This window comes from Phyllostomus discolor, chromosome 3 (genome assembly GCF_004126475.2).
Source record: "Phyllostomus discolor isolate MPI-MPIP mPhyDis1 chromosome 3, mPhyDis1.pri.v3, whole genome shotgun sequence".
Classification (NCBI taxonomy): domain Eukaryota; kingdom Metazoa; phylum Chordata; class Mammalia; order Chiroptera; family Phyllostomidae; genus Phyllostomus; species Phyllostomus discolor.
In genome coordinates this window covers 213,109,624-213,133,267 of record NC_040905.2, presented here as the reverse complement: position 1 = coordinate 213,133,267, position 23,644 = coordinate 213,109,624, and the positions used below count along the sequence as shown (strand labels likewise).

At 70.7% G+C, this 23,644-nt stretch overlaps 2 protein-coding genes across 7 annotated transcripts; one reads left to right on the top strand and one right to left on the bottom strand.

Annotated features, from left to right (window-relative positions):
• Positions 1 to 754: 754 nt before the first annotated feature.
• On the top strand, positions 755 to 12,944 carry AGPAT2 (1-acylglycerol-3-phosphate O-acyltransferase 2). 2 transcript variants are annotated; one of them, XM_036022439.1, is made up of 8 exons: positions 1,564 to 1,671; positions 4,574 to 4,576; positions 4,956 to 4,963; positions 9,352 to 9,485; positions 9,798 to 9,973; positions 10,267 to 10,362; positions 11,889 to 11,961; positions 12,715 to 12,944. In XM_036022439.1, the coding sequence occupies exons 1-8, from the start codon at positions 1,579 to 1,581 to the stop codon at positions 12,888 to 12,890; spliced, it is 759 nt and encodes a 252-aa protein (XP_035878332.1). In that variant the 5' UTR covers positions 1,564 to 1,578; the 3' UTR covers positions 12,891 to 12,944. The 2 variants fall into 2 exon arrangements, with proteins under 2 accessions (XP_028378917.1, XP_035878332.1); XM_028523116.2 differs by lacking the exons at positions 1,564 to 1,671; positions 4,574 to 4,576; positions 4,956 to 4,963 and adding an exon at positions 755 to 1,033.
• Positions 12,945 to 13,756: 812 nt separating this feature from the next.
• On the bottom strand, positions 13,757 to 22,727 carry EGFL7 (EGF like domain multiple 7). 5 transcript variants are annotated; one of them, XM_036022435.1, is made up of 10 exons: positions 22,534 to 22,727; positions 21,037 to 21,127; positions 17,258 to 17,374; positions 16,057 to 16,172; positions 15,783 to 15,878; positions 15,535 to 15,699; positions 14,872 to 14,936; positions 14,208 to 14,370; positions 13,974 to 13,999; positions 13,757 to 13,918 (listed from the first exon to the last, which is right to left on the bottom strand). In XM_036022435.1, exons 1-9 carry the CDS (start codon positions 22,667 to 22,669, stop codon positions 13,977 to 13,979), a joined length of 972 nt encoding a protein of 323 aa, XP_035878328.1. In that variant the 5' UTR covers positions 22,670 to 22,727; the 3' UTR covers positions 13,757 to 13,918; positions 13,974 to 13,976. The 5 variants fall into 5 exon arrangements, with proteins under 5 accessions (XP_035878328.1, XP_035878327.1, XP_035878329.1 ...); XM_036022434.1 differs by having other exon boundaries at positions 13,757 to 13,999; XM_036022436.1 differs by lacking the exon at positions 22,534 to 22,727 and adding an exon at positions 17,574 to 17,694 and having other exon boundaries at positions 13,757 to 13,999; positions 21,036 to 21,130.
• Positions 22,728 to 23,644: the final 917 nt, after the last annotated feature.

Here is a 23,644-nt window from a genome sequence, read left to right as displayed (position 1 = left end):
TTGTCCTGCCGGGCTGGCCGGGCGCCCCGCTGATGTGAACACAGTCGCCTGATCTCTGCCGCTGGCCCCGCACCAGGAGTAGCCGGGTGACACTGTTCCTGACACCCAATGCCGGCACCAAAAGCCCCGCCCAGAAAAACGCCCCATTCCTGCTGCCCCCTTCGGGTGCTGCCCACCAAGCCCCCCAGTGGCCTAAAGGGTTGCCTGAGGGGGCCCAGGGGGGGGAGCAGGCTGCCTGTCCAGCTGGCCGTTGGTCACTCGAGTGTGTTTCAAGGGCCCATCTGTTTGGCCACGGGAGTGGCATGGGCGGCTACGTCCTTGGGCCGCCTTTGGAGCCGTGGTCTGGGCTCTGGCGCAACGGTGGTGGCGGGCGGCGGGGAACAGGGGGCAGGCGAGGAGGCCTGGAGTGGGGGGGGCGCGGAGCCGGAGGCCCGGCGACCCCGCGGCCGGGATGCAGGGCTTCGAGGGGGGTGCGGCAGGGGAGGCTAGGTGCCCGGGCGGCGGCGTAAAGGGGGCGAGACGCGGGGCGGGGCCAGGCCGTGCGGATGACACTGAGTAGGGCGGGCTGGGCCTTGGGATGGGGGCGGCGCCCGAGCGAGGTGACTCGGTGGCCGAGGGAGTTGCGCGGGGTGCGCCGCACCTAGCCGCTTCCCTGGCGCGCGCGCTCTCTCCACCCCGCGCCGCCCCGCCCCTCGGTCCTCGCAATAAGGGGCGCGGGCGGGGCGGGGACGAAGGGGAGCCGCCGCCAGTCCGCGAGTCTGCGTCGCGCCCGCGGCCGGAGCTCAGGCTGGGAGCCCGAGGCTAGTGCCGTCTGGGCCCCGAGGGCGCCGCCGCCCGGCGGGGATCCGGCCATGGAGTTCTGGCCGTGGCTGACGGCGGCGCTACTGCTGCTGCTGCTACTCGTGCAGCTGAACCGCACCGCCAACTTCTACGCCAAGATCTCCTTCTACTGCGCGCTGTGCTTCTTGGTCTCCACGGTGGCCGCTGCTGTCTGCCTGCTGCGCCACGGCGGCCGGACGGTGGAGAACATGAGGCAAGCGGGCGGGCCGGGCTGGGGAGCGCCGGGGAGCGCCGGGCCGGGCCGGGGAGGGCTGGGGAGGGCTGGGGAGCGCCGGGCGCCGCCTGCTTCCGCTTCCCCAACTTTCTTCTCTCCTTTCCCTCCTTCCTGCCCCGCCCGCGCCTCTCTCCGGCTCCGGGACCGGCGCGCGAGGGGAGCGCGTGGCTCGGGAGGCAAGCGAGGAGGGGCAGGGATCCCAGGGTATCGGCGTCACAATGTCCCCGGCCCCGGGCGGGGACGGGGAGCAGGCGCGGACGGATTTAAACAGGTCGCGGCCTCCGGCGCCACAGCGTCCCTGAGTCCTGTGGGGGGCGTGCTCGGTGCGGGGTCCCGGGCGGAGGGTGGCGCCGGACGCTTTTTGGGAGGAAGGGGCCTGGGCCACGGCAGGAGAGGCTCCGACCTGCTTCCCCGCGGGGCAGCGAGGCCCAGGCGGCGCAGCACCGCCCCCGCCTGGACCCGGAGCTCTGGGGCGCCGGCTGGCGCTCTCCTCTCCACCCCTCCTCCCACCTGCTCGGCAGGTGATGAACACTCCTGGTCCCGGGCTCCCCGGCAGGTTCCTCCTTCCATTTCCTTTCTCTGCTCGCGAAGATGGGGGGCTCCGCGATGGAGCCCGGGTGCAGGAAGGGGGTGGTGGCTGCAATTTTCCTCCGGACACTTTGCAGACCCGGCGACCAGCCGTTGGGGAGGGTGGAGGGGTCCGGTGCTGCGTGGGGACTCAGGTCCGGCCGACTAGAGGACCTGATGACCTCTCTGGGTCAGAGGCTGGAGGGGCTGCCGGAGAGGGGGCTCCTTCTCGTCCTTTCTCCCCGTTTCTGCGGCAGGACACGGCTGTTGCTGACATTTCTCTTTGGGTTTTGCAATAGTCTGGTGCCTGTGGCCTGGTGAGGGGACCCTGGCGTGAGCCCCCTCCCCGACTTCCCGTGCTTCCGGGGTGGTGGGTGAGAGCTCCTGGCCTCCTTCGCTTCTGCCCTGGCCAGGGCGGGCTGCTGCCCCCGACCGGCCCACACTGCCTGGGTCCCCAGGCCCTGTCTTCAGGCGGTGGTGACCTCTCCCCACCCCCGGCCCCGCCCCCCCACACAGACTGAAATGGCTGGAGTGTCCCAGGGCCCAGGTGAGGCCCTTTCAGGCAGGCGAGTGCCCCCCCCCCCCCCCGTGCCCTCCAGGGAGGGAAGGAAGGGACTCCTTCCAGAAATAGTATTTCCTCCTGGGTCCCCGGCCCTCCCAGGCGGGGTTGCCCCAGGCTGTACTTAAATTTGCAGGCGGGGCTGAGACAAGGGCCTGGGGCCCTCAGGGAGTCCCCACCTGCAGAGTGGCAGCAGATCCTGGAGGTGACCCTCCCCTCCCCCCCCCCCCGGGTCATCAGGTGACCTTTCTGTGTACTTCCTTGTCTTTTAAACGGCCTCACCGGCTCTCCCGGCGGCGCTGCCCCGCTGGGGTTGAGTCAGGAGTCGCCGGCCTGGTGGCTGGGCCTGGCCTACCCCTGCGGCCCGGGGCTCTCCGCAGCCCGGGGCCTGGTGTGCAGGTGTCCTGCTCGGCCCCTGACGCCCTGATGGTGCCCCCCTCCCCCCCGGGGCAGCCCCCAGACCCAGGCTCTGCGAAGGGGCCCCTGCAGCACGTAGCAGCAGGCGCCCCGTTCTCTCGAGGGTGAAGGTGGGGCGAGGGTGCCCAGACCCCCACAGCGGCGACCCCTCAGCCCCCACGGGGTGGGCCACAGCGACGGCCCCCAGCGCTGGTCAGGGTGGGGTGACCGTGCGCGTGGGCTTCCAGGGGTGCGGCCGGCCGTGGGGGCAGAGGAGGAGAGGTGCTGGGTCGCTGTAGGTGGCTGGTCCGGGACGGGATTGGGAGGACGGAGGCCGAGGAGGGGGCGGCGCGGAATGAAGGGTGTGCGCCTCGTCTCGGGCCCCTGCCGGGATGGACCCCCAAGTCTGCCCAGTGAGCCCCGGAGCCCTGAGCACCCCGGGGGCCTGGCCGTCTCCGGCCCCATCCTGCTCCCCGAAGGGCCCTCCCGCTGCACTCGGCTCCCGAGCCCCCCTGCGGCCGCAGAAGCCCCGACCCCGGGGACGGACTGTGCGTGCGTGTTCCCTGATGCAGACGAGGAGTCTGAGGCTCAGAGGAGCAACGAGAAACTAGGGCCTTGGGGAGGGAGAGGGAGAGGGAGGGGTGGCCGGGCCCCGGAGCTGGGAGGGGCCGTGGCAGAGCCAGGGAGTGGACAGCGGCTCCAGGACCCACGCTTTTCCCTTCGTCCTCCCCGCCGCCCATCACCAGGGGCCGGGGCGGCGCTGCGGGGCTGGCGACCAGGCTCTGGGGAAGCCCTGAGCTCTTGGTGGGAGGCACCCCCGCTCTGCCGGCCCCCCACTTTCCATCCCCCACCCCCCCCAGCAAGGGCCCCTCCCCGTGCGACTCTGGGTGGGCACCCAAGGGGGCGTTTGCCGTCTAGACCGGAGTTCAGAGTGGGCCTGGGAGCGGACAGGTGGAGGCTGACTCTGTCCTGACTGGGCTGGGGCCCGAGACCACCGAGGACCCTCGCGGGCTGGTGGTGCCCCGGGTGCCGCGCTGGGGACGGGCAGCGAGTCCCCTTCCGGGAGCCAGATGCCCTCGTCACACCCGTCTGGCAGAGAGGATGGCGAAATCCAGGGAAGCTGGGTGTGTGTGAGGGGTGGGCTCTGCTACGGGGCCGTGAAACCCCAGTGCAGTGACGGCGGCTTAACCAGGGTTTGCGTTTCCACGCAACAAAGTGGACCACAGCTGCGTGGCCCGGGGCCACCGAGAGCTGCCGGCTCCTCTGTCCCGTGGCCGCACTGTTCCCAGTGTCCAGCAGGCCGCCGTTGGGGCAGGACCTCCGGGGACCGGCCCACGTGTTTCCACATCCGTCCTGTGGCCAGGGCAGTGTGGCCTTTAGCTGCAAGGGAGGCGGGGCAGCGAGGCCCTCGGTCTGTGTGCGCGGCACCTGCACCAAACGTGGGGAGGGGAGAACGGGCTGCACGGGCCGGGGGACTTGCCGGTGCTGGTCTGGGTTTAAATCTGGAAGGGCCAGCTCCTCGCCAGTGCTGCCGGCAATGTGCAGTCCTGGGTTCGGGGGGGGGGTGTGCCTGGGGGGGGACGCGCTGCATGGGGGCCGGCCTGGGGCCCCAGAACCGAGGGGAGGCCCCCTCTTGTCCTGCTGGGACAAACTGTCCGCTGGACCCAGAAACCAGAGCTCCCCCCAGCGCTTGGCCCCGGAGACTTGCTCCTTCATGAGGCTGAGAGGGTCTCCCCGGATCCACCCGGCTCCTGCGCGCCCCCTCTTAGCGCCTCTGGGCGTCTGTGCAGGCGGGAAGCCCCTGTCCCAGTCCCCGGCTCCTGCCCCTTCCCGGGCTCCAGCTCCTGTGACGCCTGGTGGAACACGCCGCTCGTCAGCCAGGCGGCTTCCCCGGGGCACCCGAGGGCCCTCCGTGCTGCCTCCCGACGGGGCCGCCCCCGAGGGAGCCCCACCGCGTCCCTTGCCCTGTGGGGTCTGGCTGGGGACTGCCGCCGCAGCTTGTCCGAGACGGCCGCCCAGGTCTCCCGGGGCCACCCAGCCCACGTGTCCAGGGGCTGAGGGCAAAGGTCGGCAGGTCGCCCGGCCTAGCCTTGACCTGTCTGCCGGCTCCCGGGAGCAGGGGCCGGGCAGGCCCGGGCTGGCCAAGGCTGGGGCGGGTCTGCTCTCACTCGCCCCGGGTCCTTTTGTGTCCTTGCCGTCACAGCCGCTCCCTGTGCGGACGGACTCCCAGGCCCCTGCAGTTTCCACGGGTGCCGCCCCGGCCTTCCCATTCCGCAGGCGGGGACGGCAGCTTAGGGAGGTCCAGTGGGTTGCCAGGGTCGCAGCCGGGGGAAGGGCGTCAGGACCCATAGGCGGTCCGTCTGACCCAGAGCTCCCGAGCGGCCCAGGTGTCCTGGGGCCGAGCGCAGGTGGTCCGAGGCTGCCGGCCGCCAGGAGCCCGGTCTGGCCCCCGCGGGCCCAGACCACTGTGGTGTGCACGGTGCTGATCTGCGGTGGCGGAAAGGGCTCCCGAGAGGGTGCCAGGCGGGCCAGGGAGCCGGCCACTCGCACAGGTGGTTGCAAGGAGCCGGCTCCGCGGGGCACCTGCCCTGCCATGGAGAGCTCACGCTGGTCACCTGGGCCTCAGGTGGCCTTGGCTTCACCCCCAGTGGCCTCCCCTGCACGGTCGTGGAGTTGGGGGCTGAAGAGTGTGGGACAGCGACCAGGGCTGTGTGGCCATGTCCCAGGGCCAGCCCTGCTGACATCTGCCCCAGGCTTCTGGGCCGGGGAGGGCTGACTCTCAGGATGGGGCCTGGGCTGGGCCGGGGCAGCCTGGGTGTGACAGTTGCTTCTAGGCTCTGGGGAGGCGAGGGGACAGAGCCACTTCTGGCCCTGCTGGCAGGCTGGGTGGGGCCCCAAGGGAGGGGGCGGGGGGGGGCAGGCTCAGAGGGCCGCCTGGAGTTTTGCAATGCTGAGCCTCTCCCCTGCCCCCAGCCGGCCCACCCTCAGCCTGGCACCCGGCACACTCTTCACGCCAGGGTACGGCGTGGTTCCGGCCCCCTGCTGGGTGACCTCGGGGCAGTCCCTGAACTCCTCGGAGCCCCACCTTCCTCGCCTGCAGGGCGGACACACTGCGTGTGCAGACACACTCTGTGGGGTCGTTGCCTGAGCTCAGGCGGAGCCCTTGGTGCGGTGCTCGGAGCACAGTGGGTGTTCAGCGGGGTCGGCCGTGGGGGGTGTCCCTGCCCCCCGGCGTTCTCTGCCCTGCACCTGGCACAGGCGGGCACCCTCACGGCCGGGCTTGCACAGGCAGGCGCCCGCAGAGCCGGGCTTGCGTCCCGGTCTTCGAGGAAACACGGGCAGACCGTGGTGGCGGCGCACACGTCCCCACACGGTCACGGAAAACCCTGAAGGCGGGGGCGGGGGGGGGCGGGACGCCGGGAGAGGGGAGACTGGAGGAACGGCCTGCCCCCGAGGACACCCCGGGCCTGACCCACTCCCAGGACGCGCCGTTCTGGGGAAGCTCCCAGCGGCCACGCCAGCTGTGGCGTGTTTTAGTTCCGTGCGAGCGCAGTTCTCTGCAAAAGCGTCGAGAGTGTGTTCCGGGGGAGCCCCCCATCTCCTGCAGCCCCCCGCCTCCTGCAGCCCCCCTGTCTGGCCGGCTGTGTCCTTCCTGAGCCGTGGGTCCCGCCGGCCCGGCCCGGCCCAGCCAGGCTGCCCGGCCCTGGCAGGGACCTGCGGAGCGGCGTGGCGGAGAGCCCTCTGCTGCGCTCTGCTGGCGGAGCTCGGGACACGGCGTCTCTCCCCGTCGGAAACGGCGGCAGGCAGGCAGCGCCGGCCCCAGACACAGAAAGCAAGTCCTGGAGAGGGTGGCGGTGGCGGTGGGGGCCACACGGTCATGCGGGTGCCCCTAATGCCCGCTGGGCTGGGTGCTGGAAAATGGTGGAAGTGATGATAATGTTTTAGACCACAATAAACTTTTCTTTTCTTTTTCTACTTTTTTAAAGATTTTACTTATTTATTTATGTTTAGAGAGGGAAGGGAGGGAGAAAGAGAGAGAGAGAAACATCCATGTGCGGTTGCTGGGGGTCGTGGCCTGCAACCCAGGAATGTACCCTGACTAGGAATCGAACCTGCGATGCTTTGGTTTGCAGCCCGCGCTCAATCCACTGAGCTACGCCAGCCAGGGCAAATTTTCTTTTAACTTACTGATTTGAGAGGGAGCCAGGGAAGAAGAAGGACAGAAAGAAACACCGATTGGTTGCCCCACTTGTTGGTGCTCGTACTCATTGGCTGATGTTCGTAACCAGGGGTCACACCCACAACCCTGGTGCATCAGAATGACACTCCAACCCACTGGGCTACCCTGCCGGGGCTTTACCACAGCATAAAAACAGGAGGTAAAACAACAACAGTAAATCCTACTGCCCCGGGGACACCACCGTCATCCCCTGCGTGGCCTGAGTGGCCCTGTGCCGCTGGGTGCGGAGAGCAGGCCAGCGGCCCCACCGGGAGTCACGGGGTCAGGGGTCGGGAGCTCCTGCTGAAATAATAAACGCAGGTCTGCACGGTCGAGGGCGGTGTCCCTGGCTGCCGCGGGCTGTGATGCGGACCCTGGTTCATTGCCCTGCCCCCGCCCCGGGCGGCCCCCCTCCCGGGGACCCCCCGAGAGGCCGTTCCGGGTCACAGGGACTCGGCCCCAGGGCTGCTGCTGCCAACCTGCCCTGCGGCGGCCGCCGCCTCCGCCCGGGCCCCAGCGCCTCCCCTGACAGCAGCTTGTTATCCCTGCTGATCAGGAGGTGGAGAAAAAGGCGTTCTGTTGTCTTTTTTTTTTAATCTTCACCTGAGGGTATGTTTTTATTGATTTTAGAGAGGGAGGAAGAGAGAGAGAGAAAGAAACATTGATTGGCTGCCTGCCACAGGCACCCTGACCAGGGATCGAACCCGCAGCCTCTAGGCATGGGCCCTGCCTGGGAATGGAACCCGGAACCTCTGGTGCCGGGGCGACGCCCCAACCGACCGAGCCCCCTGGCCCAGGGCAGGGCGTTCTTGATTGGGTGGGCGTTTCTCCTACTGCCTGTGAGGCGGGGCTTTTTCTGTGCATATGGGACCTGACGTTTTTCTTCTCTTGAGTTGCCTGATTGTGTCCTCCCCTTCCTTGGCCCCTTCAGTCCTCGCAGGGGCCCGAGAAGCAGAGAGAAAACAGGCTCTGGGGGAAGGAGCAGGGCAGGAGGCCCCGCGGGTCTGGCCCGGACGGCACAGCCCAGGGCCACCTGCGGCACCTTCCTGAGCCTGGGTGTCCCCGCCTGCAGCGCAGGGCGACGGGGACTGCCTGCCCTCCCCCTGGAGTTAGGCTCCGAGAGAGACGCGGCCGGTCAGGGGTCTGCCTTTCAGACACAGAAGGACGGTCCTGCGAGGCCCCACTCCCACGAGGTCCCTGCAGGGGGGAGGCGGACCCACAGGGACAGGGAGTCCATGGTGGGGCCGGGGGCCAGGGCCGGGGCAGGGGTGGCAGTGGGGGTTCCTGGGGACCGGGCGTCCGTGTGGGAAGACGGACCGTCCTGGAGAGGACGGTGGTGGCAGAGGCTGCACAGCGGTGGGACTGTCCCTGCTGCCGCCGAGCCATGTGCGCCCTGAGCCGGGGCGGGGAAACCCTTCCATCCCGCAGGGACTGACTGCCGTAGACGTGGGGGCTGGGGAGCACCTTCCCCGGGATCTCCTGGGAGACACGTGGTAGGGACCCCTGGGTGAGTGGGTGGCAGACCCCTAGCCCCCTGCTGCCCACAGGAGGACCCTGGGGCCCTGCCGGCGGGGGGGCCCACAAAGCAGTGAGCTCGAGTCCCAGTGCTGGCCCCCGCAGGGCACCCGTCCTGTCCCAGGTGTCAGCAAAGCGGCCGCAGAGCAGGGTCTGAGGCTCCCCCTCCTCCTGGCACCCGCTGCACCCAGGCAGCCGCCGGCCGACCCAGCCCTGTGTGCAGGCGGAGGACGGAAGCCCCCCGCCCGTGCCAGCGGGCCCCTCGCACCCCCGGGGCAGCCTCCCGGGGCTCAGCCTGGGGTCTGCGGGCATCCTGACCCCACAGCGGCGTCTCCTGTGACCTGCTGGGCCCAGGGCTTCCTCTGTGAGAGGGGACACGGGTCCTGCTCTGCAGGCAGTGGGGGGAGGTTGGTCGGGAGGGCGAGGGGTACGGCCTGGGTGCCCCCTCAGCATGGGTCCCCATCCTTCCGGAAGCAGCTTGACCGCCCGGTACAGGTCTCCACTCGGTACCTGGGCGTATTTCCTGGCGGGGCACCGCCTGGAGGGGACAGTCACGATCCCCCTGGGTCTCCTTCCCTGGAGTGGGTGGGTGGGACCTGGCCCTCGCTGTCGGGTGCCTTTTTCCCACGGCGGGTCCTTCCGTCGCTGACTCGGCCGAGAACCGGACCCAGCCTGTCCCCGGAGCTCTCAGCCTGCAGCCCCCTTCCGGCGGGGTCCCCACCTGGCCGCACACGCAGGGGTGTGGGCTGAGGGCCCAGCGGGTGACAAGGGCGGGCCCCTGGAACATGGGTGGGGAAGTGGGCGCCCGTGCTGAGGGTCCACCCCCTGAGGCCTGGCTCCTGGGGGCTGCGGTGGCTGGAGGCAGGGCGTCCCTCGGCCACCCCACGAGGGGCAGGACCTGAGGGCTCTGGAGGGCCGGTGAGTGAGGGCTGCGTGGCCAGCCCCGGGGAAGCGTGAGTGGGGGTCTCCTTGCCGCGTCACCACGCCCTCCCGCCCAGGGTCCCAGGGGCCTCCGCTCACTGGCACTGTCTTCTCTTGCAGCATCATCAGCTGGTTCGTCCGGTCCTTCAAGTACCTGTACGGCCTCCGCTTTGAAGTCAAGGGCCGCCAGAAGCTGACGGTGGACCACCCCTGTGTCATCGTCTCCAACCACCAGAGCATCCTGGACATGATGGGTAGGCCGAGGGCCCGCGGGTCTGGGCTGGTTGGGGGGCGGGGAGGGCTGCCCCAGGCCAGGGAAGCTGGGCCTCCTTCCAGCTTCCTGCCACGGCCGCATGTGTCATCCCGCCGGGGGCTCACTGAAAGCAGGGAGCTCTGCTCAGCTCCCCTGCGGGTGGGTGGCAGGGAGCTCCGGGGGCCTGCGGACTCGCCCAGGCAGGCAGCCGGCGGGAAGGTGCAGCTCCACCCCGGCCCGTGGGCGGGGAGGGCCCAGGGAGCGGCCAGCCCCGGGCTCTGAGCCCCTGCCTCCCCCGCCCCTCCCGCCACAGGCCTCATGGAGATCCTCCCCGAGCGCTGCGTGCAGATCGCCAAGCGCGAGCTGCTCTTCACGGGGTCCGTGGGCCTGATCATGTACCTCGGGGGCGTGGTCTTCATCAACCGGCAGCGCTCCAGCACGGCCATGACCGTGATGGCCGAAGTGGGCCAGCGCATGACCCAGGAGAACGTGAGTGTGTGCGTGTGGGGGGGAGGGGTGCAGGGGCGGGGGCAAGACCTGCTTGGTGTGGGAGCATTCCCGCTCCTCGTGGCGGGAAATGGCAGGCGGCGACGCAGCCCCACGGCGAGGCCGCCTTTGGGCGTAACACACGTGTCGCCCGCGCCCGTCTGGGAAGGGCGCGGAAAAGCGGGGGCGGGGCCCTCCCGCGGTGAGCGGGGGCGGGCTCGGTGGAGAAGGGGGCCCCTGAGGATGACGCGCACCGCCGCCCCCGGCCCCACTCCCGCCTCTCCTCTTCCCTGCAGCTGAAAGTGTGGATCTACCCCGAGGGCACACGGAACGACAACGGGGACCTGCTGCCTTTCAAGAAAGGCGCCTTCTACCTGGCCGTCCAGGCCCAGGTGCGCAGGGGTCTCGCCCTCCTGGGGCTGCTGCGGGGTTGGGGAAGCCGGTCCAGGCTGGCTTAAGGCTGCGGGTGACTGCCCGCTGGGGCTGGGGCAGGGAGCGCACACGGGCCGGCCTCTCCTGGGCGGGCGGCAGGGCCTCACGCCTCCCCCCCCCACACCGCTACCTGCTGCGCGTTAAGGGGGCGCCTTCTCGGGCGCGGGGACGAGCCAGGAGGGGCCCCGAGCGAGCCGGGTTGCAGACGAGGCAGCAGCGGCTGGCTGAGTGCTCCTTCGCCCCCGCACTCCTGGCTGGGGTGGGTCTGGAGTGGGCAGTGGGCGTGGGCCAGCAGGGCCTGAGGCGGGGGCGGGGCCTGGGTGGGACCTCACCGCCCCCCCGCCCCGCCCCCCCCCCTCGCCCTCGCTCCTGGGCCTCTGGGATACAGCTCGGCTCAGAGGGGCCTTGGGGCCTGCGGTGGGTGATGCGGTAGAGGCAGAGGGTACATCTGTCCCTGAGTGAGGGGACCTCCTGGTGGGCCAAGGGTACCCTGTCCCACCCCCGGCCCTGTGGGGTGGGGGTTCTTATAGGGAGACCACCGGGTCCAGGGAGTCGGTGGGGGCAGCAGCCTTTCTCCCGCTTCCACCTGCGACAGGCGGCCTCTAGCGCCCCCTAGCGGTGGCCCGGAGCAAGGCCCGGGAGCCTTCCTGCCGGAGGCCCCAGCAAATGTCCTAGGGGTGCAGACGCTGCCAGGGGGGAGGTGGAGGGCACCCTGCCGCGTGCCCCAGGCTGACGTCACTTCCTCTGCTGGTGGTGTGGGGGAGGGGCCCACCCCGTGGGAGAAGAGGGGGCAGTGGCGGGGCAGCAGCAGCAGCAGCAGCCTTAGCCAGTCTCACGTCATTCGCTGTCATGGCCTGTGCCCCCCCCCCCCCCCCCGCAGGGCCCTCTGGACCGTACCCTCTCTGGGTTCTCAGGCTGCCCCCCCTCCCCTGCTGGCCCCGGGGAGAGGCTCCCCAGCTGCAGGGTTAATGATTATCCCAGGCAGCACTTCCAACCTTGCAGTCACCGTTGGACTTGACCCTGGCGTTTTCCAGGAAGGTCAGCAGGCCCTGCCCCCTCCCCCAGCTGATTCTGCCCCCAGCCTTCGGGGACAGAGGATGGCCTCCTCCAGCTGCACTGGACAGGGTCCTGCCCCCCAGGTCATCGGGGTCCTGCCCTCCAAGGTGATCTTAGGACCCAGTGGGGGGCACAGATGTGAATGTGATGGATATATGCCAACCTAGGAAGCCTTCCTGGAGGAGGTGACGCTTGAATGAAGGTATACAGGATGAGTTTGTGGCCCTCTGGGCCACCTGCCTGGAGGGTTAGCGTGTGGAAGGGCCCTGAGGTCGGACACGGCGCCTGTCTGGTAGCCGCAGGTGCTGGGAGCAATCCCAAGGTGAGGCAGGCGGCGGGGAAGGCCGGGCTCCCCCACGAGCCCACCCTGGGCAGGGCGGCCCGGCGGCGGCTCCAGTCGTCCTCAGGCTGCCCTGGTCTCCATGTACAGGTGCCCATCATCCCCGTGGTGTACTCCAGCTTCTCCTCCTTCTACAGCCCCAGGACGAAGCGCTTCACCTCAGGTAGCGCCATGCACACTTGGCCCAGGCCCCTCGGGGAGTGCAGTCCCCATTTCTGGGGGTTACTAAAGGTCTGGCCCCCGCCACACTAACCACTCGGGGTTGGGGGACACACAGAGCCTCGGCCAGGGGCCCAGGTGAGTGGTCACGGGCCGTTTCCTGAGTAAGGAAACGGAGGCCCCCAGAGGTGGGCTGTGTCCCTGAGTCCGCACACACAGGTCCGGCTGCCCACAGCTCGGGGGCCCGAGGTGGACGTGGCTCCAGTGCCGGGGGGCTCGTGAGCCCGGGCATCCGGGCCCAGCTCACGGGAGCAGCAGCCTCCCGGGCACCCCCACTCCCATGGGCCCCAGAGCTCGAGACCCCTGCCCTTCCCTCCAGGTGTCACCCTGGGGCTCAGGTGCCAAGGTGGGGCCCAAGGTTGAAAGGTGGCAGGGGAGGAGCCAGGAGGACATTTCCTTGGGGGGGGGGGGTGCTCGGTGGGGGGGTCGCAGTCCTCCCAGCCCCGAGTGTGTACTTAGGAGCTGAGTGTGAGTGGAAACCAGCCACCCAGGGGGCCGAGTGTCCCGGGAGGAAACCGGCTGGCGGGGCCCCCCCTGCGAGGGGGGGCTCCGCAGGGAAGGCTGGGCCCCCTGGGCTGAAGGGGGGGGGCTTCTGCGGGCAGAGGAGGAAGGAGAGGGTACGGCGTGGGAGCCGGGGCGGTGGGCACGGGTGGGGTGCCTGGCCCCGGGCCACTGACCCCCGCCCACCCCCCCGCAGGAACCATCAAGGTGGAGGTCCTGGACGCCATCCCCACCAGCGGCCTCACCGTCGACGACATCCCCCAGCTCATGGACACCTGCCACAAAGCCATGAGGACCACCTTCTTCCACTTGTCCAGCACGCCCCAGGAGAACGGGGCCGCCGCGGGGCCTGGTGCCCAGCCCGCCCAGTAGCCCAGGCCCGTGGCGGGCAGGACCCGGAGGGGCGGGCGCAGGGCGTGGCTAGAGGATGGACAGAGAGACTGCGCCGTGCCCCGTCTCGGCTGCCAGATGTCACTGCGGCCCACTCCCGTGGCTCTCCCTGTAAGCAGGGAGCCTCTTCCTGTCACCGGCCTCGGATGCAGGCTGTCCCGCTGAGGTCACTGCAGAGTCCGCCAGAGCCTCCCCAGGCTGAGGGCAGGGCCTCGTCCGCCCTGCGCCTCGGACCCGGGTGCCGGAGCAGGCCTGGGGCCCCGGACTCTCCCACTGGGCCTCCCAGCCCGGCCTGCATCAGGCTGCCAGGGAGGGGCGGGCTCCGGCAGCCCGGTCCACGCCCTCAGTGCCGGTACTGCACGTGGTGGTTTTTTATAAACGGACTCTGAGAAGTGCTCCGTGCGCTGTGGTCGCTCAGAGGGTGGGCGGCACCTGGGGGTCTGTAGGCTGCCCACACCTCCTCCCCAGGACGTAGTGTGGGAGCCCCTGACGCCCCCAACCCCCAGTGTCCCCTCCCTGAGGGGTGCTCGGCCCACGGTCATGCCCCGATGCTTCTCTCAAACAGGTGAGGTGGGAGGGGCGCAGGCGTGCCCAGGGTCCGGCACGCACTAGGGAAGGAGGCTGAAGATCGGCTCTGTGGCCGTGGGCCTGGGGCGGGGCCGCCGCATCACCAGGAGGAAGCTGTCCTTGGCCAGTGTCGTTCCCCAGAAGCCACCTGCTGTGGCCCCTTTTGGAGGGGGGACCGAGACCCTGCCTAGGAGCACCCCGGGGGGCTGGAGGCCTCTCCGGTGCCGTGGCTGCCCCCGCCAGCCCCCGAGGGCCCAGCACAATCCACCCACGGACATGGCAGCTCTCCAGGTCTCGTTTTATTCTGACGAATATCGGGGATGGGGCTCCCCCAGGTCTACTCAGAGGCCCCAGGCCGGAAGCTGTCGTACCGCCCCTCGGCCACGGCCCGCCAGGCCCAGGGAGCCGGCCCGGGTGCAGGGGCCGGAATCATAGGAGACAGCGCCCCCCCCGCCCACCCCGCCCTGTTTCTTCTGTGAGGTTGGGGGTCACATAGGCCCGTCACAGCTCCTTCTTGCAGGAACCTGTGGGGGGATGGGGGCTGAGGTCAGAGGTCACGGCTCCCACCACCTTCCAGTCCAGCCAGAGGTGTGCCCCTGAGCCTGTGGTGCCCGCCTGCCCCCTGGCCTCTCCAGGTGAGGCCTGGCCCAGCTGGCGTGGGTGCAGGCTCCCATGCAGGGAGGGGGGGACACGTTGGGGGGGGCGGCGGTGGGCAAGGGGCCGGGCACTCACAGGACCCCAGCTGCTCCTCCAGGAAGGAGATCTGCTCGCTCAGAGAGTCGATGCGGTCCAGCTGCCGCAGGGAGTGGGCCAGGAGGCTGCCGGGGTCGGGGAGCCCCTGCTCCAGCGCCCGCGAGGCCAGGCTGTGCAGGGGGGCCAGCACCAGCTGCAGCTTCTGTGGGGCGGCAGGGGCGGCGTGGGCTAGGGCCGGCCACTGTCCCACAAGCTTTTAAGGAAACCGCTGTGGCCGGCGAGGGCTCGCCAAACCCCAGACCCAGCTCTAGCTGCAGGACCCTGGGTGGCCACCAGAGGGAGCTTCTGCGCCAGAACAGCCAGAGGCCAGGGGACACAGATGGGAGCGTCTCCGGTCCTCAGGCCAATGGCCCTGTTTAAAGGCCCACAGGGGCCCTGTGTCCCCTCGGAGACAAAGGTGGGGTGGGCTGCACCTGGACTCAGGTTCTCCGTGTGGCCAGAGGGGACAAGGCTGAGCTCAGACCCTCTCTTCGTGGGGTCCCAGCCATCCCCCACTGCCCCTGCCCGGGATGGAACCCAGGCCAACCTGGGCTGTCAGTACCAAGGAAGCCTCCCCCAGGGATCCTCCCCTCGAACCCCACAGCCGACAGGAGACAACGGAGGGGGCCAGGCCGAGGCCCCCAGTCCCCAGCCCTGGCCTCACCTGCTCCAGGACATCCACCCGCGACCGGAGCCTCTGCACCTCCTCCTCCACCACGCCGTCCACGCCTGGGGAGACGTGGCACTGAGTTGGGGGGGTCCGGCCGGCACCCCCGCCCCAGGCTGGCCTCTGCCCGGGTGTGTCGAGCCCCTCTCCTCATCCTGGGACCCGCCATCCAGCAGGGGCGGCGTGGAGGTCGGAGCGGGGATGGTGGCCCGGCCAGCTCGGTGCACCCCCAGCTCGCACCCCAGGCAGATGCAGCCCTGCCCCCCCAGCCCCTGGGCACGGAGTCCCCGCCGCGCTGAGGTGTCCCTGCCGAGGTCCACGCTGTGCTCCCGGTCGCTGGGCTGCCGACGGCGCATTATTACTCACGGTACGAGTTTGAAGTGTCACAGCGCGTACCAAAAGTAATAATGTGCCGTCGCCAGCGGAGGCGCGGCGTCCGCAGGCTGCTGGGGGGGGGGGGGGCGGGGGGAAACAGGGCCTTCCCCGCTCCGGCCGAGCACACCCCCTACCCCCAGTCCCGCAGCCCTCCTCTGAGGAAGGGCCCCCTGCTGCCCAGGCCAGGGTCAGGGCAAGGCCCTCCGGTGCCACCCCACTCCGCACCCAGCTCTCCCCGCCCCCCCCCGCCCGAGCCCCGAGTGCAGCAGCATGTGGGGAGTTTACCTTTGTCAGGGTTCGGGGCCACCCCAGGGGTCCCTCTCCTGGGCGGGCTTAGCTTCCCACCAGTGGACGGGCCGTGCCCCTCAGGACACCGGCACCAGCCACTACCCACGGTGCTGGCACAGCGGTGGGGACAGCCGCCCCCTCCGGCCCCGTGTCCATCCACATCTGCAGGGAGACCGGTGTCAGGGCCCTCACGGAACCCCCTCGAGATGGACCTGTCCCAGGGCCAGGGCTGTGCCTGGCCTCACCTGTCTGGCAGGTGTCGCCCCGCCATCCTGCGGGGCAGTGGCAGCGGCCCGGCTGGACACAGCTCCCTCCGTTTTGGCACGGTGGCTGGCATATCGCTGCGGGAGGCAGAGGTCTGTCAGCCACTCGTGAAGGTCCCGGGGGGTGGCAGCCAGGAAGGAGTGGCATGGGGCGAAGAGGCGCTGGGCTCGGGGTTCAAGAGGCAACCAGTGCTTTGCCTGGGTCTGGCCGTGGGCTGGACCGCAGTCCAGCTGCCCGCTGCCTCGGGGCCCTCACCTGCTCCGCAGGCCGCAGGGAGCCCGCCGGTCCGCTTCCAGCCGGGGCAGCAGGCGTAGCGAGGCCTGGCCGGGGTCGGCCCGGGGCTGCGGCGGTAGGCAGTCCTGTAGATGGTCCTGTGGCGGGGGTGGGGGCGGCTCAGAGAGGCCCGGCCCTGACTCACGGGGTGGCCTCCCGCACCCAGGCCAGGCTTTCCGAAGACACCTCGTCGGCTGGGACAACCCTGCCCTCCCCATGCGCCCGCCTTCCTTGGCCTGAACCCTCCAGAGCCACACAGATGGTCTCCCCCAGAGGGGACACGTCACCCAAAAGTGTCCCCCGAGATCCTCTTCCCCCACGACACATGGGTGCCCAGCCCACCTGCCCGCACGGCGTTGTGGTGCTGAGTGGAACCCCGAGGCTCGGCAGGAGCCCCGGCTCCGCCTGCCGTAGAGCAGGGGGGTCAGGATCCAGGTGTGCCAGCAGGCAGGGACGGGGCACCCGGGTCTCCCCAGTTTACCGAGGGTGCTCTGCCAGGCCACGGCTGCCCCCCTGCCACTCAGGAGCTGGACCCCGGGGCTCCCTCGGCAGGCGGGACTCCCAAATGGGGCTGTAATCACAGCCCGCTCCCTGCTTGGCTCACGGTGTCGGGGGGAGTGTGGTTCCCAGTGCTCTGGCCAAAGAAGGCGACCGAGTGGCCGCCACAGGGGCAAGGACCCGTCCCGGCATCCCCAGCCCAACCCCACCCACGCCGGTCCCCGCCCCTGCCAGGAGGTCTTGGAGGAGACGCTTGCGGAAAACAAAATGCTTCCAAGGCCCATGTCCACGGCTGAGGGCCGGAGACGCACGCCCTTCCCAGGGCCACAGGCTGCAGGGACACCCTGGCCAGGGACGGGGGCAGGGCCTCCCTCTGCGACCATCGGGGCTATAGAGGGGACCCGGGCGATGGAGGCAGGCAGCGTCCCAGGGGGGCGGGACTTGTAGCCAGTGATGCCCACAATGGAGGGGGCGGACAGGACCCCCTGCAAGCGAGGGTGGGGAGCAGGGGAGCGAGGAGGGTGCTCGGGGTCGCCCCAGCACCCTCACGACCGTGTTCACACGGGCGGCAGGCAGCCTCTGCCCCCGGCTCGGGCGTGGCCTCGGTCTCCCATTTCGGGGTGAATTGCCCGCCCCCCCAGGCCCCGAAGCCACCCGCGGTGGTGGGGGTGGGGGGGCCGCTCACCGGTACGTGCTGCAGACTCGGGGCCCCTCGCAGGTGGTGAGGAAGGGCTGGTACACTCGCTGCGCGAAGGACTCGGACACGGGGCCCCGGGGAGCCCCGAGGGCACACACCCTGCGCCTAGGGGAGGGGGGAGCGAGTCAGCCGGGGGACCCCCGGAGCCGGGGCCTCCCAGTGCCGGCACCCAAGGAAGCTGAGAACCTGGGGGAGGGGCTTCCCAGGGTCACCAGGGGAAGGGCGCTCAGCAGCAGCCACAGGAAAGAGCCACAGCCACCGAAGGTTTGGGGGTGCTGCCCTGGGGCGGGGGTGGGGGGCTCACCCGGGCCTGTAGACGTGCTCCGTGCCGCCCGCCGCCGGCACCAGGACCCACAGCAGGAGTAGCTCCCGGCAGCCCCACATGGCCCGTGTCTCCCGGTGGCCCGGCCTTCTCCTCAGGGTGGTGGCCTGGAACCCAAGGTGTGGCCTGGAGGTCCCGCTGCGGGTCCCCACCAAGCCCACGCTCCTAGGGGGGACTGTCCCCTTGCCTCGGCCTCCTGCCGGCAGGAGAGCGCCAGCTCCTCCCCAGCCACGTGCAGCCCGCAGGGCGCCACGGCAAAGCGACACCCAGGGCCCAGGAATGGAGGCCAGCACCTGGCTCGGGGCCAGGGGCCCAGACCCCACTGGGCTCCGCTTTGTGGACACAAAACGCATGCGAGGCTGCAGGGTGGTCCCTGGGGCGGGGGGGCGGGACCCAGGGCGCACTCGGGGACCAGCGTGCCCCCCCCAGCGGGGTTCGTTGTCCCCTCACCAGCACAGAGCGAGGGCATGCTGGCGCCCCGATCTCAGTCTGCAGACAGGGTGAGTGGGCAGAGCTGGAACCCAGCCCGGCTGGCTCTGCCCTTTTGGCCTCTAGTGTCCTCCAACGGGGCCCTGGGCATTGTGGGAGTCCTGCTGGGCGGCTATGGGCCCCCCACACCCACAGGACGACGTTCCGGCCCTCGGAGGTGGGGGCCTGCGTTTCGGACGGGGACTCCTTCGCTAGGACTGAACCGGTCTGGAGTGTTGAGCAAACAGCCTCCAGGGCGCCCAGACTGTGGCCCACTGGGCACCCGCTCACCTGGTGGGGGACAGGAGCAGCCTCCCCACCCCACCCCCACAAAAGAGGGGCTCATGGCCACCCGAGTCTGGTTGGGGGCTGGAGCCAGGGGGCCTGGAGAGGACGCCTGGGAATTCGAGCAACCGGGGCCTGAATTAATGGTCTGTAAGCAGCCCGGGAGACGGGAGGGGCGGTCCGCACGGGCAGGGGGTGTGGGGCGATGCCGCCCATCTGTGCGGCCAGGGCCCCCTGTCCCGGGTGCCCCACCTGAGGCCCCCAAGGGGCCAGGCCCCCCCCCTGCCCCGTGGGCTGTCCTGGGCCCTGCAGGGCCCCCGTAGGAAAAGGCACTGGGAGGAGCTGAAGTATGTGTGTGTGTGTGTGTGTGTGTGTGTGTGTGGTCTTCCTGGGGACCTGGTTTCCTGGTTTCCTCAAAGACGCCCCCGGGGCTCAGAGGGCCCTCCTCCGGCTCTGGCGGTCAGCCCCGAGAACGGGGACCACGGGGGCAGTGACAGGGCCCTCCATGCCCGCCGGTGGTATGGTCGCTCCGCTGGGAGCCCACTCCACACTCGTCCCGCCTGGGCAGGGTCCTTCCTGCACCTCCTGATCTCCGTGGGGCCCCAGGGTGGGGGAGGGGGCACTGGAGGTGTCAGGACTGAGTGTGGGGTCCCTGGGGCTTCTCAGAGTTTCCGGGCAGGGGCCGGAGCGGTGGGAAGGTGAACTTCGGGGTGGACCCCGGGGGCGGGCCTGCGGCTGCAGCACCCACCCTACGGATCCGAGCTGTTTGGCGAGGGTCACGCTGTTCTCCGAGGCTGGAGGAAGCTGATGGCGCTGCCCGGCCTGTGCTGGGCTGGCAGAATCTCATTTCGCTTTGGTGCCGCAGCCCTGCGGGGGCCGGAGCGCCAGGGCGGCGGTGGCCCCAAGCCTCCAGGTCCGTAAGCAATAGCCTCCCGTCCCCTCCGAGTGTCTGCGTGACCCCTGCCACCGCCTCGCCTCCCACCTGTCTGGCCCAGGTCCCTAAGCCCCTACCCGGGGAGGCTGGGTCCCGACTCTGCCGCTGACTGATGGTCCTGGGGCCCCCCTCCCACCAGAGGGGTGTTCTGCACGGCAGGACCCACGGAGAGTGGGGGACGAAGAGGCACCGTGAGGCGACAAGACTGACTCACGGGACATGCCCTCTCTAGCGCCCGGCCCCCGGCCCCCCTTTGCCCCGCACCGCCCGCTTCGTGAGCCGTGGCAGTGCGGGTGGAAGGACACCCCCCGCCCCGCAGACGGCCCAGCTGGCCTGGGCTGTGGGGTGCGGGGCCTGCAAGGCCCTGAGTCAGGCCCCGGAGGACTCTCGGGGCCCAGATGCGGGATGAGGGGCGGCGGCGCCCCCACCACCGCCCCCCCGTGCGGCCAGGCTTGGCGCGGCGCGGGGCGCCCGTCGCCGGCAGGGGGCGCGCTTCCCCCAGGCCGCTGGGCCCATTCTGCAGAACGAGCCGCAGGACCCGAGGCCGAGCCGGGGGACGGCTTTCCCAGCGGCGGCGCCCGGCACCCCGGCCCGCTCGCCACTCAGCTCTCCGCCGTCACTCGGCAGTCGGCCCCCAGCGTCGCGCGCGGCGATGTCCCCGGCCCTCCCCGCCGCCGTTCCCAGCCCGAACGGCGATCGGCCTCCGCCCGCGGCATTCCCCGCACCCCCAGCCCCGCGCCGCGCTCCCTCCGCACTCACCGCCCGATCCGGGCGCGCACGCGCCGCCGCCGCCGCCACCGCCACCGCGCCGAGGGGCCCCGGCCCCGCCCCGGCCCGGCCCCGCCCCACCTGGCCCTCCCGGCCCCGCCCCCGCCCCGGGGTGGGCTCGGAGCCCCAGGCCCGCCCTCCTGCCCCCCCTGCCCCATTGCGCGGATGGAGAAACTGAGGTCCGGTAGTGGATGGTGCCCCGGGGCCGGGCAGTGAGTCGCCTAGAATCGGGACCTCTGAGCGCCGCCGCCCCTCTAGAGTCCGCTGAGTCCCCACAGCCGGGTGCACTGCTTCGGGGGGACACAGGACTGGGATGCAGGTCAGGGGCCGCGTGGGCAGCTACACTGGCCAGGGCTGACTAGCTCTCGACGCCCCCCGCCCCAGGCTGAGCACGGACTGCAGGGGACAGTGAGCGCAGCCGGGGGCAGTTCCCTGGGCTAAAGCTGGGGGTGCTCTGCAGCCCCTCGCGGGGTGGGCACCATACAGCCCCCAGGCCCCTTGTTCCCGTGAAACCACGCGCTGGGTCCTGGTGTGGCACCAAGCCTGCAGCCCCTCCAGGGTGCCTGGTGGCGTCCTCTCTGTTCAGGGCACTAAAGACCACCTCCCAGCGCTCCCAGGCCCCCAGGGGGCTCCCTGAGACCCCACTGCCACTGCTGGGACTGCCGGCGGTCTTTCGTCCTTGGCTCCACTCACCCACTTGTAAGGTGGGTTAAAGCACCCTCAGGTGGCAGAGCGGCCAGGAGCAGCAGTGCCGGCTGCGAGACGGTGGCCCCACCTGGGCACTGGGGCCACCTGGGGCACTTGGGGGCCCTGACTGTCACGGCCATCACACTGTGCGGGAGGCTCTGGGCCTGCGCCCGCCGCAGCGTCCGCCCTCAAACTCCAGCCCGGGCCCGGCCGCCCGAGAGTGAGTGTGCGTGGAAGGCACGCCCGGGCTGCTTGGGACCCCCGCTGCTGCCCAGGGTCCCTGGGGCTTGCTGTGGCACTCACCTGGGGAAGGGGGCTCCGTCATGCCCCAGACACTGGTGGCAGCTGCTCTTCTGGGCCGTGGCGCCCCCCCGACTCCCCCCTGTGCCGGGCTCTGCGGGTCAGAGACAGGGCGCGGGTCAGGGCACGGCCTCGGTCAGTGCTACGTCCGGGGCTGTGGGGGGGGGGGGGACGAGGCGGCCTGTGTGCTGCTGTTGGCCGCACTTGGTCGGCGGACCCCCACCCCCCGACGGCCCACGCTGGGTCTGCCCGAGGCTCACAGCCCCCACTCAGAGGCAGGCAAGGGTTCCCATCTGTCCAGTGGGCCGTTGCCTCCTGCCCTGGGGCCCCCGGGGACGGCCGGGGACGGGGACAGACACGCAGAGACGTTCAGGTGACCCAAAGTCTCTGCGAAGCCGGGAGTTGGGCGAGGGCCCTGCGGGGTCCCCGGGAGGGAAGGGCTTCTGGTGTGGCCAGCAGCTGTGGGGCGCTGGCGCGGGCCTCCCTGGTGCCTGGGGATGGAGGGGACCCAGGGATCTGGACGGGAGCCCCAGAAAGAGGCTTCTCCTTCCTGCCCTTCAGCGGCCACTGTTCTGGCCGGGGGGGCCCTGCACCCGGCCACAGGTGGCCGGGCCCCCAAACCCAAGCGGAGCAGCTCTGGTCCAGCCGCAGTCCAGCCCCAGACAGTAAAGAGTTAAGCGCTGGGCGGAGGGGAGCTCTGAGAGAGACTTTCCGGGCCCTGGCTCCTGCCCCCAGCCTGCCCCTGAGGCTGCCGGTCACTTGACCCTTTAACCTCCTGCCGGAGCAGAGAGGGCGGCCTGGGCAGCTGAGCCAGCTGGTCCTCACCCGGCCTGACGCCTGCTTCTCCTCTGAGACCTCGGCTGTTCCCAGGGCTGCGGGTGGCCAGGGCAGCGGAGGTGCCCACTCCTGCTTGGGCGTTTGGGGGGGACTTGGGCACCCCTGGGTGGGGCGGAGAGAGGGAGAGCTGGGCCTCCCCCGGGGTCCAAGGCGGACCGACAAAGGGCCCGCGCCACACTCGACTAAGCCGTCCCTCTGCCTGAGGACCCCCGCGTCCAGGCCACTGGAGTGGGTGTGGGGGCTCCTCCAAGTCCCACACTCAGGGCCCCCAAAGTTCATAGCTCTTCCTGGCTGCAGATGTGGGTTTGGGGTCCCCATCCCCCCAGGGAGTGCCCAAGCACCCTTGGGGGACACCCAGGTCTGAGGAGGGGCCGGAGGGAGAGGAGCCGGCAGGACGGAGGCAGCCCCACGTGCCTGCTCCTTCCAGGGGTCACAGCGGCTGCCAGGCCGCCCGGGGTCAGTGTGGGAGCCGGTCAGGCCACTCCATAGTCCAGGCCGGGCCACCCACCGCTGGGCGCCCTCTGTGCGGTGGGGACAGTGCCCATAGGGGGACAGTGCCATGGCACTGGAGAGCCCAGACCACAGGGTCGGTGGTCAGCGGGGGCCGAGGGCCCCTCGCCCCATCTGCCTGCTCCCTGCCCGTCCAAGGCGCCCCCGCCGTACCTGCTGCTGCCCCGGCCCCCCGGCTGGGCCATGGCCACCGCCGCTGCCTCCCCAGCCAGGGCCGACCCTGCCCCTCGCCGGCCGCCCCCAGGCTCCTCCTGAGGCTGCCCGAGGGCCGGTCCCCGGGAGCCTCCATCGCGGCCGTGCATGCTGGACAGCGGCTCGGGGCAGGGAGGCTCCTCCCGGGCGAGGAAGGGCGGCTTTTTATGCTCCGTCCCTGGTAAATCGGGACTGGGATGGGCCCTTCCCGGCCGGACTTCCTGTGTGTGTCCCCCGCTGATAACGGGGCTGTCGGAGCACAAACAGGAGGCCCAGGGCCGGCGGGGGGCCGTGGGGGAGGGGCTGGTCGGGCTGCAGGGGAGGGGGTGGGGGACCTGTTCCCCAGGCTCCGGATCTAACCCCGAAGCAGCCAGAGACCAGGCTCCAGACAGCCACAGCCCCGCTGGTGACCCCGGGACCCGCCGGCCCCGGGTGTGAGGGAGGACGTGCTGGCGCCAGGGCCTCCCCAGGGCTGCAGGCCCCCCAGCTGGTGGGCCTGCAAGGACAGGACCCTTGGTTCTGTCACCCCCTCCCCCCAGGGTGTGCAGCAGCACCCCGAAGTGTGTGCCGGGGTGGGAGCCCCGCCAGATGAGCCCCGGGGCTGGGCATGCGGGCTGGGCTGAGAACAGCCCGCTCTGCGGCTCCTGGAGCCCCCAGTGGCCCAGGCAGGGGGCAGCAGGGGCGGGCATCCGCTCGGGGCCTTGTCTGGGACTGGGGCTGCCTCCCCTGGGAAGGGGTGCCCGAGGGGCAGCGGCCCCGCGCCTGGAGGTGGGGCTGGCGGGCGGGAGCCCCTGTGCAACCCGGCCTCCCCCGAGCCCGGCCTCCAGCAGGCTGAGGGGTGCAGGGGTGGGGGTGGAGGAATGCAGGGGCCTTTAGGTGGCCAAAGAGGGTGTTTCCTCAGATGGGCAGGCGGTCCAGTCCCCGCTCTGGCCCTCAGGTCCCTCATTCAGGAGGGGCCGTGCTGGGGCTCGGGGGCTGAGATTCAGCCACTGTGAGAGTGGGTGACCGGTGTTGGGGCGCAGCCGGGCTGCCACTGAGGAGCTGCCTAGACCACACAGCCAGCGGAGGGCCA